Here is a 12,463-nt window from a genome sequence, read left to right on the forward strand (position 1 = left end):
TGTACGATCCCAATCTCCGCAACTGGATTCATCGTACTCATGCTATACTCATCATTAGGGTGTGATAGATGAATTATCAAACTGATCAAATACAAGTAAAGTACGTTAAGGTTTTACAAGTGGATTATTTGGATCCACCGACTGCACCTCCAATTATACCAGCTATGATGATAATCACCAATACGCAGATTGCTATTGTCCACTACGAGTATTCATGATACGATAGGATCAATATATCGAGATAAGACAGATGATCAGCAAATACCGTAGCAAATCATTAAATGGTGGCGAAAGGTATCAAAGTAATGAATTGTGATTTCACGGTGATCGATTGCAAGGAACAGAGAAGACAAAACCCACCTTCATGTTCTTCCACCACATTGCTCTGTTTGTTTTTCGGGCGGTGATATTGAAAGTACGCGCTGAGACTGTTAGTTCCTCTATACAGAGATTGAATCGTATAGGGAGGTGAAAACATTATGAATCAGCATGTACTGTACTTGCAATTTTTATTTCCTTAAGGTTCGTCATAAAAATTAATCCCAGGAAATGAGATGAAAGTGGAACGAAGGAGACTACGACGATATTCTGTCTTCTTAATATCATAAAGAATAAGAAAAAATGTGGTACATCCGATCTGAAAGTCCCATTCCAGCTATGATCGTAATATCTGGACGATAAAACGTAAAATCCAAAACGAGGACTATATTCCAATGTCAATAACTCACCAGTACGATCTTGAAGATGATCCAACCTCTCTCCTCTCTCCACCATCCCTTCTATATTCTTATGTAAGATATTCTTCGTGGCGTCTACTTCGGCGTGTATCGCGTCCAATCGAGCTCGTCGGGGGTCTACACCCTTGTTTAACGGGCTGGAGCCATTGAGCGGTTCGAGTGAATCTGAGTCTTGCCTGAGAGCTGGTTGTATAAATGAGTTTGGAAAGTCAGCGAAATCCTCAAGTTGTCGGTGCGATTGATACATAGATGATTGCCATGTTCTGATGCATAGACTGGGAAACTTACCTCCCTTGGTTCCCAGGCTTTGAGGAGTATAGGGATCATACGGTTCGGACGACCTGATGATATTCAATGAAGATGGCACCATTAACACTTCTTCTCTCGCAGAGATCATCTGACAATCAGAAGTTGTTTTTGTACGATCTAGCCGTAGCAGATTATGGAGAAGACTAAAGCTTACATGATGATACCGTTGTCGCTTTTTTGTATCCTTCAGTTAGTTAGTAAAACACGGCTTGATTAAGGTGAAGGTGGAGTGAGTACTGGACAAGAATGTAGGTTAGTCTAGGTATCAGTGGAGTGAAACGGCACCAAAAGCCCAAGTTGACCTTGATTTGACTTTATTGTATGAGGCTGGACTCGCATGAGTACTGTAGAGACTCACTCTTCGCTTTGAGATAGGACAATCTTCCTTTCATCATATATCCCATCCCATCCATCTCTCCTTTCTCCTCGTGCCACCAGCGTAGTAGCTAAGATAGAGTGCCACATGAATCAACTTCCGATCAATCCGCCACGTGTTTCCCTCATGGTGATGGTTGCATCGTCATCAATGGCCAGGCGCGTACAATGGTCAACATCCTCCCTTCACTTCACTTCACATCGTTATCATTTCATTACTCGTCACATTCCTCCTCTTCTCCTTCCCCTCATCCTATCCATCATACCAGCATCTTACTCCTAGCTCGAATTCAAGATCGACGGAGTGATCCACTTATATCTCAAAGAATATCATATATACCTCATCTCCCACTTTAAAGGAATATCCAGTTGAAGAAGAGTTATCTGTACTATACCCCCTCCTTCCCCTTCTCTATCCACCCCAAATCAGAAGTAGTGTAGCAAGATGGCTGCTCCTGAAAAACCCATCATCGTGAGTAGCTAATCTGTCATCATTTTACACAATAGGCGACTGTAGCTAATACTGGGATTGGCATTTGTACAGTTCACCGAGCACCTTCAGGTATATCAAACTTTCCTTCCTTCAATATAGTATTCTACTCATCAATCATGACAACATCTCTGGTCGTGTTATATCAGGCTGGAGACATGTATACTGATATTATGACTTGACGCCAGCTCACGGCTCTGGGTATCCAACCGGCATCCATATCCTTCCAAACACTCACGCTCGAATCGGACGCATGGATCTGTGTGAGAGAACAAATAGATACACCTCAGGTGGTCATTGTCAATCTGAATGATTCGAATGATATTGTCAGACGACCAAGTGAGTTTGACATATGTCTTTTCCTATACCAGGCACACCCATCTTGTGGTATGAGTGGAAGGAGGATTGGAATAACAACAAAGAGATGAGGGATGCGGTGCAAACGATTCTGATCGAGTAGATAGGTTGATAGGCTGTTCGTCTTCGGAAGCCAGGAGGAATGGAATGAACGGCAAAATTCAACCATGCTGAGGTGCAATTGCTGACGCTTCCTACTTCTTATCTTCAGTCACCGCCGACTCGGCGATCATGAACCCTCGAGCAGGAGATAAGATCCTAGCTTTGAAAGGTGAGCTTCTATTCCCGAGAGGTGATATCAATAGCTCATTCATCCACTACTTACCTTCTCTACATGTCCCACTTCAGCCGGTCGACAACTGCAGGTGTTTAACTTAGGCAACAAATCCAAGATTGGTGCTCATCTGATGAATGAAGATGTCACTTTCTGGACATGGATTAATGATACTACAATTGGTATCGTTACTGAACGAGAGGTTTACCACTGGAAAGTAATGGATGGTCAAGCTGCTCCTACCAAGGTGAGATCTTTTCTACCTCCCCTATTTCATGGATGCTTGTTCGCTACTACTCTTTTTCGCAATGCTAACGGTGTTTGGTGGGTATTAAAAGATATTCGACCGACATGCAACACTTGCAGGCAACCAGATTATCAACTACCGGATGTCCCATGATGAGAAATGGTTAGTCGTAGTCGGAATCTCCTCAAACCCAAATGCAGGCCAACCAGGACAAAATGGTTTCAAGATCAAGGGAGCCATGCAGCTATACTCGGTTGAAAGAGGTGTATCGCAACCTATAGAAGGTCATGCTGCTGCTTTCGCTACTGTCAGACAGGAAGGTGCATCTCAAGATTCAAAGTTGTTCTGTTTCGCTGTTAGACACGCTAATGGTGCCAAGGTGAGTTGGGCTTTTCTTCCCGTTGTGACCTCGGTCCTCTGGTTCCATCTGAACAAAACTAAGGAATCGCTGATCCGATTCTTGTCTTTCCCTCGTTCTTGCAGCTCCACATTGTTGAAATCGGTCACCAGGCACCCAACCCACCTTTCCAGAAGAAAGCCGTAGACGTCTTTTTCCCCACCGAAGCTACCAACGATTTCCCAGTCGCGCTTCAGGTCTCACCCAAACATGGTATCCTCTACCTCGTCACCAAATTCGGTTTCATTCACCTCTACGAGATTGAAACTGGTCAATGTATTTACATGAACCGAATCTCGGGCGAAACCATCTTCACGACTGCTCAACATGAGAGCACTTCAGGTATCATCGGTGTGAACAGGAAGGGTCAGGTTCTCAGTGTTAGCGTAGATGAGGAAACCATCGTGCCATACATCCAACGTGAGCTGAGTGGTTCATGATCCTTCCCAAGTTTCCAGCTGACGACTTGCTCGCAGAGGTGATCAACTCCCCTGAACTCGCTATCAAACTTGCTACTCGGGCTGGCCTTCCCGGTGCAGACCACATCATCCAACAGCAATACCAGTTGTACATCCAGAACGGTCAATACTCCGAAGCTGCCAAGATTGCTGCCAACTCTCCTCGAGGGCTTCTCAGAACTCCCCAAACTATCGAGACATTCAAGAAACTTCCTCAAGTACCTGGTAGTCTTTCACCAATCCTGCAGTATTTCGGTATTCTGCTTGAGAAAGGAGAGTTGAACAAGTACGAATCCCTCGAATTGGCTAGGCCTGTAATTCAGCAAGGGAAGAAACAGTTGCTGGAGAAATGGCTTAAGGAGAGCAAGGTGAGCTGCGTGTTTACGGTGAGGTCGAGCCAGCTGACGATGGCATATAGCTGGAGTGCAGTGAAGAACTGGGTGATCTTTGTCGAATGGCCGACATGAACCTCGCTCTATCCGTCTACCTCCGAGCCAACGTACCCAACAAGGTAGTCGCGGCTTTCGCTGAACTTGGTCAATTCGATAAGATTGTTCTTTACTCAAAGAAAGTCAACTACACTCCCGATTACGCTCAACTGCTTCAACATCTCGTTAGGATCAACCCAGACAAGGGAGCTGAATTTGCTACTCAAATCGTCAACGATGAGAGTGGACCATTGGTAGACCTGGACAGAATTGTCGATATCTTCATGTCTCAGAATATGCTTCAACAAGCTACCTCTATCCTCTTAGATGCTCTTAAGGACAACAAGCCTGAACAGGGACCTCTACAGACTAGATTGCTTGAAATGAACCTCGTCAGCGCCCCTCAAGTTGCCGATGCCATCCTCGGTAATGAGATGTTCACTCATTACGATAGACCTAGAATAGCCAACTTGGCTGAGAAAGCTGGTCTTATGCAAAGAGTGAGTATTCCACATTTTATAGGAACCCAAATTTGCTGATTGAAATGGATAGGCGCTCGAACATTACGAAGATATCAACGATATCAAACGGGTCGTCGTACATACCCAGCTCTTCAACCAAGACGTGAGTGACCATCATGTAAGACTCATGCTGACCTCGTAGTGGCTTGTTGAATTCTTCGGTCGGCTCACGGTCGAGCAATCCTTCGCTTGTTTACATGAGATGCTCAAGACTAACATCCGACAAAACCTTCAACTTGTCGTTCAAATCGCTTCCAAGTACTCTGACTTGCTTGGTCCCGTCAAGTTGATTGAGCTCTTCGAGCAATACAAATCATCGGAAGGTGAGCTACTCGGAGTCGTTTCATTGCATCAGTAGCTGACTTGATATATATAGGTCTCTACTACTACCTTGGCGCTGTGGTCAACCTCAGTGAAGACCCAGAAGTACACTTCAAGTACATCCAAGCTGCTACCAGGACAGGTCAAATTCGAGAAGTCGAGCGAATGTGTCGAGAAAGTAACTTCTATAACCCTGAAAAGGTCAAGAACTTCCTCAAAGAAGCCAGACTTTCTGACCAACTTCCCCTCATCATCGTCTGCGACCGATTCGACTTTGTTCACGATCTCGTTCTTTACCTTTATCAAAACGGCCTTACCAATTTCATCGAGATTTACGTCACCAGAGTCAACTCTGCTAGAACTCCTCAGGTTATAGGTGGTCTTCTTGATGTCGACTGCGAGGAACAAACTATCAAGAACCTTCTCGCTTCCGTCACCGGTACCTTCCCCATCGATGAGTTAGTAGAAGAGGTAGAGAAAAGGAATAGACTCAAACTCATCCTTCCATGGCTCAACACCAAGGTTGAGCAAGGATCCACCGACCACTCAGTCTACAACGCTATCGCTAAAATCTCTATCGACTCCAACAACAACCCTGAAGCCTTCCTCAAAGAAAACAATTTTACGATCCTGCGATTGTCGGTAAATACTGCGAAAAACGAGATCCATACCTCGCCTATATCGCTTATGCCAAGGGCTTATGTGATGACGAGTTGATCAACATCACCAACGAAAACCAGATGTACAAGCATCAAGCTCGATACCTCGTCAAGAGAAGAGAAATCGATCTCTGGACTCAAGTGCTTGATCCTGAAAGTATCCACCGACGAGCACTTGTGGATCAAGTTATCGCTACTGCTATTCCTGAATGTACCGATCCCGACGATGTTTCCGTCACCGTCAAAGCGTTCATGCACATGGAACTCCACGGACCGCTACTTGAACTGCTCGAGAAGATCATCATTGAACCCTCCCCATTCAGCGATAACAAATCTCTTCAATCTCTCATGTTCCTCACTGCCATCAAGAACGATAAGGGTAAAGTCATGGGTTATATCAACAAGTTATCGGGATACGATGTCGATGCTATCGCCAAGGTCGCTACTGAAGCTGGACTGTACGAAGAAGCCTTCACCATTTACTCAAAGCACGATATGCACGCTGAGGCCATGAACGTCTTGGTCGAACATATGGTATCTATCGATCGAGGATTCGCTTACGCCAACAAGATCAACCAACCTGCCGTATGGAGTCGATTGGGTAAAGCTCAATTGGATGGTCTCAGAGTCAAAGATGCCATTGATTCATATATCAAGGCTGAAGATCCATCCAACTTCGCTGAGGTAATTGAAATCGCCAACAGAGCAGGCAAGCATGAAGATCTGGTCAGGTTCCTTCAAATGGCTCGAAAGACAGCTAGAGAACCCAAGATCGATACTGAATTAGCATACGCCTACGCCAAGACAGATCGATTACATGATATGAAGGAGTTCCTGGGAATGACCAACGTAGCGGATATCCTTCAAGTTGGAGAGAAGTGTTTCGAAGATGAGTTATACCAAGCATCGAAATTGTTATTCTCCTCGATATCGAATTGGGCAAGATTGGCCACTACTTTGATTTACCTTGGGGAGAATCAGGCTGCTGTAGATGCTGCTAGGAAAGCTGGCAATACCCAGTGAGTGAACTCTCCTATTTAGGAAGCCAAGAGTTGGGTAACTGATATTTTGGACTTTTTGTTCGATAGGGTCTGGAAACAGGTTAACGCTGCTTGTGTGGATAAGAAGGAATTCCGATTGGCTCAAATCTGTGGTCTTAACCTTATTGTAAGTTTCAGTCCTGTATTCCTTCCTCCGTGGATGCACAAGCTCATGTCCGTGCCAAACGCTTTGTAGGTTCACGCCGAAGAATTACCTGCCCTACTGTCGTTATACGAAAGAAATGGTTACTTCGATGAGATCATCTCGTTGATGGAAGGTGGTTTAGGGTTAGAACGAGCGCATATGGTGAGCTATCTCCAGCAAGCTAGCACTTGGGTGCAGCGAAAGCTGACATTTAAATCTGCGACAGGGAATGTTCACTGAACTGAGTGTGTTATACGCTAAATACAGACCTGAGAAACGTAAGCTATTTTCGTCTAGTTTAGTCATGTCAGCTAACAAGTCCTGTTAGTCATGGAGCACCTCAAACTGTTCTGGCAACGAGTTAACATTGTAAGATGCGCGAATCGTATTGTTAGGTCTGTAGTACTGCAGCTGACCTTGTAATGTAGCCTAAAGTCATCAAATCTGCCGAGCAAGCTCATTTGTGGCCAGAGCTTGTTTTCCTATACATCGTATATGGTGAGCCATCGCGTTCACTGTGGTATGGACCCTTAGCTGACGTGATATACTTGCAGACGAACCTGACAATGCTGCTTTGGCTATGATGGAACGACTTGGTGATTGGGATCACGATCAATTCAAGAAGGTCGTCGTCAAGGTCGCGAACATGGAGATTGCATATAAAGCTGTATCATTCTACCTCGCTCGTCAAGTAGGTATACTTATCAATATTTTTTTGGTCACATTGCTTATGTTTATCGTATAAATCACATAGCCTACTCTTTTACCCGATCTTCTAGCCGCTTTAACACCTCGACTAGACCACGGTCGAGTAGTCAAGATCCTCCAGACTGAAGATCACCTACCTCTCGCCAAACCTTACCTCATCGCTACGCAAAAACTCAACTTGGCTGTTGTCAATGAAGCTTATAACGACTTGTTGATCGAAGAGGAAGATCATGTCACCCTTCGAAGCAGTTTAGAGACCCATGATCAATATGATGCGATCAAATTGGCAAAGAGGCTTGAGAGTCATGAGTTGCTGGAGTTCAGGAGGATCGCTTCGCTGCTTTACAGGGTGAGTCTATTGTAGATGCCAGAACACGCCACAACCCGATGGTATGGAGTAGTAGCCGATTGCTCTACGGCTCTTATCCATCCCACACTGAATGAGTCCGACCTCAGTGCGTGGGCTGGTTGCTGATATGTGTGTCTCTCATAACAGCTAAACGGAATGTGGGAAGAATCGCTTGGTCTCGCCAAAGCAGATCGATTATGGCGAGATGCTTTGGAAACCGCAGCAGCAAGCAAAGACATCTCGGTAGCAGAGGAGTTAGCTGGTTACTTCGTCTCGATCGGTAACAAGGATGCTTTCGCTGCTATACTTTATGTATGCTTCGAATTGGTCCGACCAGATTTCGTTGAAGAGATGGTGAGTTGTGTCTTCCCCTCCAAGTGGATAGCGGATGGTGCACTGGCTGACTTGACGTTCTGGGTTATAGTCGTGGAGATTCGGTTTGAGCGACTATTCTATGCCATACAAGTTACAGCAACAACGTGATCAATCTACCAAGATTGCCGCATTGGAGAAGGAAGTAAAAGAGTTGAAAGCGAAGACGACAGAAAAGGAACCTGAGAACGAACCTTCTTTGATGGGTAGTGGATTAGGTCAGAGATTGATGATTGGTGGACCAACGTGAGTTCAACCTATCTCTTATTCACGCATGAAACCATCTCAATGACTGTTTGCTGATCTTTGGTTCTGGCTTTCGTGTAGCGGTGGTCCATATGGTGGTATGCCAAACGGAGGTGGACTGATGTCTCAATCGACAGGATTCTACTAATCTCCTTTTCCTCTTTCTTTATTCGTCATTTATCATTCTGCTGTAGAGATACATCTTTCTTCATTTGACAAGATATACCTTACCTTACCTTCAAATCGCTCGTATTGTCAGGTTACTATCACTCCCTTATCTGCCTTCTTTTCTTTCTTTCTCACGCGATACATAAAAAGGCTTTTTTAACGAACTGAACAGAGTAGATATGAGAATACTTAAAACATGAATTATCTGGGAAACAAAAGATCAAAAATCATATAGGCGCATAAAGGTTGACCTTCCTACTGACTACAATTTGTGCGATCGTTGTTGTGACGGCGTACCGATTTGTAATTATTACCTCGCTTGTGCTTGCGGCTAAATGTACGGCTGATGTAGGTGAAACTGTACTGAATGGTTCGCGTTGCTTCTCCTGTTCCTTTCTATATTTTGTTGTGGAAGGCCTCCTCGACCAAAAAGCGCTGCAAAATCACAGCAGACATCTCCTTTCTCTCCTGGAACACCCAAACTTCTCAGCCTGGCCAATCGAAGGCAAGTCAACAAGCTTATAAGTGAATCTGGAGGGCAAACCGCGTCATTCAGTCTGTGTCCCTGGTCGTTCATCCTCTCATATCATACTTTGGATCACTCTCAGACACTGCCGACACATCGTGAAACGACATGTCTGATTCTAATGTCAAGTCTGAGGGCCGGCATGGTATTACAGCTTGTGAGTGGGAAAGTTTTATCTTAACTGTGCCAGCGACCGATGTTCTGCGCTGATTGATAAGATTCCAGCTGATCTGAATGCGAGATTGGACGCTTTGCTAAACGATACCAATGATCCGGGTACCGCGAGAGAAGCGACGCTGCTTGGGGCTACCGACTCGCTTCTGACCAAGATTGATAGATCGCTGTACAGGAATGATGAAAAGTTCAAAAGAGTCAAAATTATTTTAGATGATTTCAAATCTGATAACGATACTAAGAAATCTACAGCTTACAAGTACGATCTGATTGAAGTTCAACAATCTCTCAAACATACTCTTACCGGACCCGAAGAAGACTTATTGACCTACATCGCACATAAACATAGACCTTCCGACGAGTTGATCTTGGTTTGGGCGACATTTGAGGATCGCTTCTTAAATACAAGAAGTGGAAGCTCTGAGAGTATCTATACCAACCCTTGGAAGACTGAAAGAGGCCATGCGACAATTACCACGCCATTCTTTACATCTCGATTTCAAACTTCAGCCTTCTGGTGTCTCACAAACACATATTCCAACTTTGAAGAGGACTCTGTCTTTCGTTGTAAGCAAGCTATCGGAACCGGGACGAGCACCTCGAGAGGCGATGGACGGTTTGGTCAGTACGATCACAAGTCAGCTCGATAAGATACATTTCAGGCATCTCTCAAGTCAAGCTCCAAAGAAAGCCGAGAAAGTCATTCTTCATGAGAAGTACAGTATGAAGCTTGTAGACATGCAGTTACAGCTTCAAACTCGACTCTGTTAAACGAAGTCGATGTGTTGATGTCGAACCTTTGTGAGGGCAACGTACAAGCTGCCATCTCGGATTATGATAACGGACAATTGAGCAGCCTTTTGATGCAGACGAGGGAATGGGATTGCGGGAATGCCAACACCAATAAGATCTACAATGACCAGATGGTGAACTTGTGGGGTACCCTGAAAGAGCTGCAATCATGTGTAATTGGTCAAACAGCTAGCCAAGATCAACCAATCGAAGAGGCCCATGCTATAGAGATCTAAGTGGGGTTTGACTCGTTACGCGTTGTCGGAGGGTAAACGGTTCCGTACCGATCAAATCATGCCAAACAGTGTTTTCAGTGATGTCGAGTCAAGAGCCGGAAAGAGAATCCACAGGCTTCGGGACACCTTGAAGAGCCTTTCCTCTTTGGCTCCTTCCGCGACCTTGACAGGGAAGTATTCTACCGACAAGATGATATTGGAAGGTTTAGAGTACATCAGTCAAGCGAGACCAGTATGGTCGGGCTGTGTCATTCTTGTCCAAACGATCGTCCAAGAGTCGCATGACAGAGAACAGGTCCAAAGGGTTGAGGAGCTGGAAGGGATGAATCTATTGAGAGCGAATTCGAACTGGCTCGGCAACTGATGTTCCCTTGATACCGGATAGGCCACTCATTTTTAGGATGATGTTTGTGCGATGCATGACAGGGACATGAATGACGTCTATACGAAAGCTTCAGGTCAATCATCACTCACAACCCTCCATACTTTGATACTCCCACCATCACCTGCTGAGCTCAACATCCCCAGACCTTTCTTATCTTCCCTTGAGCACCATCCTACAGAATTCACATCGCTAACTCCATGAGCATCTTTGATAGCTGCTATGGGTTTCATCATGACTCCTGATTCTGAAGAAGTAAGCTGGAAGACTACGATCTTGCCATCTCCGCCTGCTGAAGCTAGGAGACCAAGATCGGTAGACTCGGGAGATGGAGAAGGTGAAGGTGACCATGCTAAGGAGAATATCGAGCGGGTGTGAACTGTGAGGTGGAGAACCTCGATCCATGATGAGTCAGGCTGATTACCCCTATATACACATATCCTGTGTCATCTCACTTACTTCATGTGTATCTATGGATAGTGAAAATCGACTCACTGCCTCTTCCATATCCTGATTCCACCCAAATCACCTCCACTAGCTAGATAACTGCCATCAGGACTAAAAGCTAGACTCCAGACGGTTTCGTCTTCTTCTAACGGAGGCACATCCAGTTGCCTGTCTGCTTCTTTCTCTTCTTGGCTGGGTATCAAAGCATTGATGAGTGACGCAGGGGAGTCAGGGGATAGGGTGAGCGGAGTGGGGGTCAATTTAGGATGGAGTTTCTGGAAGATCATCCAGTCGGAGTCGGGATCGTCGAAAGCTAGATGAATATGGGAGTCATATGATGCTGATGCTAAAATCTGAATCATTGGGAGGTATCAGCACGAGTAGGACCAAGCCTGATCATTTCTAATTTACCTCTTCATGAGGATGCCATGCTATACACTTTACGTCCTGTGAATGCTCCATCATCACTGCTATACACTCAAAATCGGCGTCCGGTTGGACTGAGCGAGTGCACGGGTAAAGGTCAGCGGAAGCCCTTTCAAACAGTAGTACTTCATGATGGAGCGGTCATGTTTGCACAAGGGGAAAGTCGTAGAGCCAGAACTATCACTCACCTTCCCATACCCAGACACTTTTATCTCTAGAACAACTCGCCAGCAGCGCTCCATCGCTGGAAAACGCTACACTCTTACACTCGCTCTCATGACCTTCAAGCGTAGTCACGCATTCCCACTCTTTCTCATCTCCACCCTCTATTCCTTCTGCCTGGGCTTTTTGAGGTTTGAATACGCCTTCGTCATCATCTTCATCTTCGTTATCGGAAGAAGGAATGACTTCCTCCCATACTCCGACTGTAGAATCGAACGATCCGCTTGCTAATGTTCTCCCATCAGGTGACCAAGCTATTGACCTGACTGTTCGCTTATGTTCAGTGGGAATAACTTTGTTCAAGCTAAATACTGGTTTAGGGTCGGATGATGAGGGGAAAGCACTAGCGGAAGGAGTTTGGGGAAGGATATAAGAGAATAATCGGATAGTTCGATCGGTGGAACATGATGCGAGTAACGAACGTGTCGGGTTGAATGTGACGTTCCATGCTGGTTCACTATGCGAAGGGAGCTCAGCTACGAGCTGTAGCTGAGGCATTATAATGATGATATAATCTGATTGATAAGGATAAGAGGAGAAGAAGAGATGGATGAATAAATTCGAATAAAAGGGGACAAAGGTGGAGGGGAATCTCGATTGTTGATGACGAAAATGACTGAGATGATGGCGACAAACTTATTCAGGTCGTTCTTTTCT

At 45.2% G+C, this 12,463-nt stretch overlaps 3 protein-coding genes across 3 annotated transcripts; 2 read left to right on the plus strand and 1 right to left on the minus strand.

Moving 5' to 3' along the window:
• Positions 1 to 1,866: 1,866 nt before the first annotated feature.
• Positions 1,867 to 8,581, plus strand: I203_106906 (uncharacterized protein; the record flags this gene model as incomplete). Its single annotated transcript, XM_065518092.1, has 23 exons — positions 1,867 to 1,893; positions 1,966 to 1,983; positions 2,100 to 2,250; positions 2,480 to 2,539; positions 2,617 to 2,789; positions 2,881 to 3,168; positions 3,273 to 3,606; positions 3,663 to 4,012; positions 4,063 to 4,572; positions 4,625 to 4,696; positions 4,805 to 4,916; positions 4,970 to 5,556; positions 5,610 to 6,592; positions 6,662 to 6,740; positions 6,810 to 6,920; positions 6,985 to 7,036; positions 7,087 to 7,127; positions 7,187 to 7,256; positions 7,313 to 7,449; positions 7,513 to 7,815; positions 7,963 to 8,169; positions 8,240 to 8,433; positions 8,515 to 8,581. The coding sequence occupies 23 exons, from the start codon at positions 1,867 to 1,869 to the stop codon at positions 8,579 to 8,581; spliced, it is 4,926 nt and encodes a 1,641-aa protein (XP_065372822.1).
• A 654-nt stretch (positions 8,582 to 9,235) lies between these two features.
• I203_106907 (uncharacterized protein) lies at positions 9,236 to 10,329 on the plus strand (the record flags this gene model as incomplete). Its single annotated transcript, XM_065518093.1, has 3 exons — positions 9,236 to 9,284; positions 9,353 to 9,868; positions 10,052 to 10,329. 3 exons carry the CDS (start codon positions 9,236 to 9,238, stop codon positions 10,327 to 10,329), a joined length of 843 nt encoding a protein of 280 aa, XP_065372823.1.
• Positions 10,330 to 10,788: 459 nt separating this feature from the next.
• Positions 10,789 to 12,304, minus strand: I203_106908 (uncharacterized protein; the record flags this gene model as incomplete). The annotated part of the gene is made up of 4 exons (XM_065518094.1): positions 10,789 to 11,137; positions 11,207 to 11,511; positions 11,570 to 11,658; positions 11,773 to 12,304. 4 exons carry the CDS (start codon positions 12,302 to 12,304, stop codon positions 10,789 to 10,791), a joined length of 1,275 nt encoding a protein of 424 aa, XP_065372824.1.
• Positions 12,305 to 12,463: the final 159 nt, after the last annotated feature.

The sequence above is a fragment of the Kwoniella mangroviensis genome, chromosome 2, assembly GCF_000507465.2.
Source record: "Kwoniella mangroviensis CBS 8507 chromosome 2, whole genome shotgun sequence".
NCBI lineage: Eukaryota > Fungi > Basidiomycota > Tremellomycetes > Tremellales > Cryptococcaceae > Kwoniella > Kwoniella mangrovensis.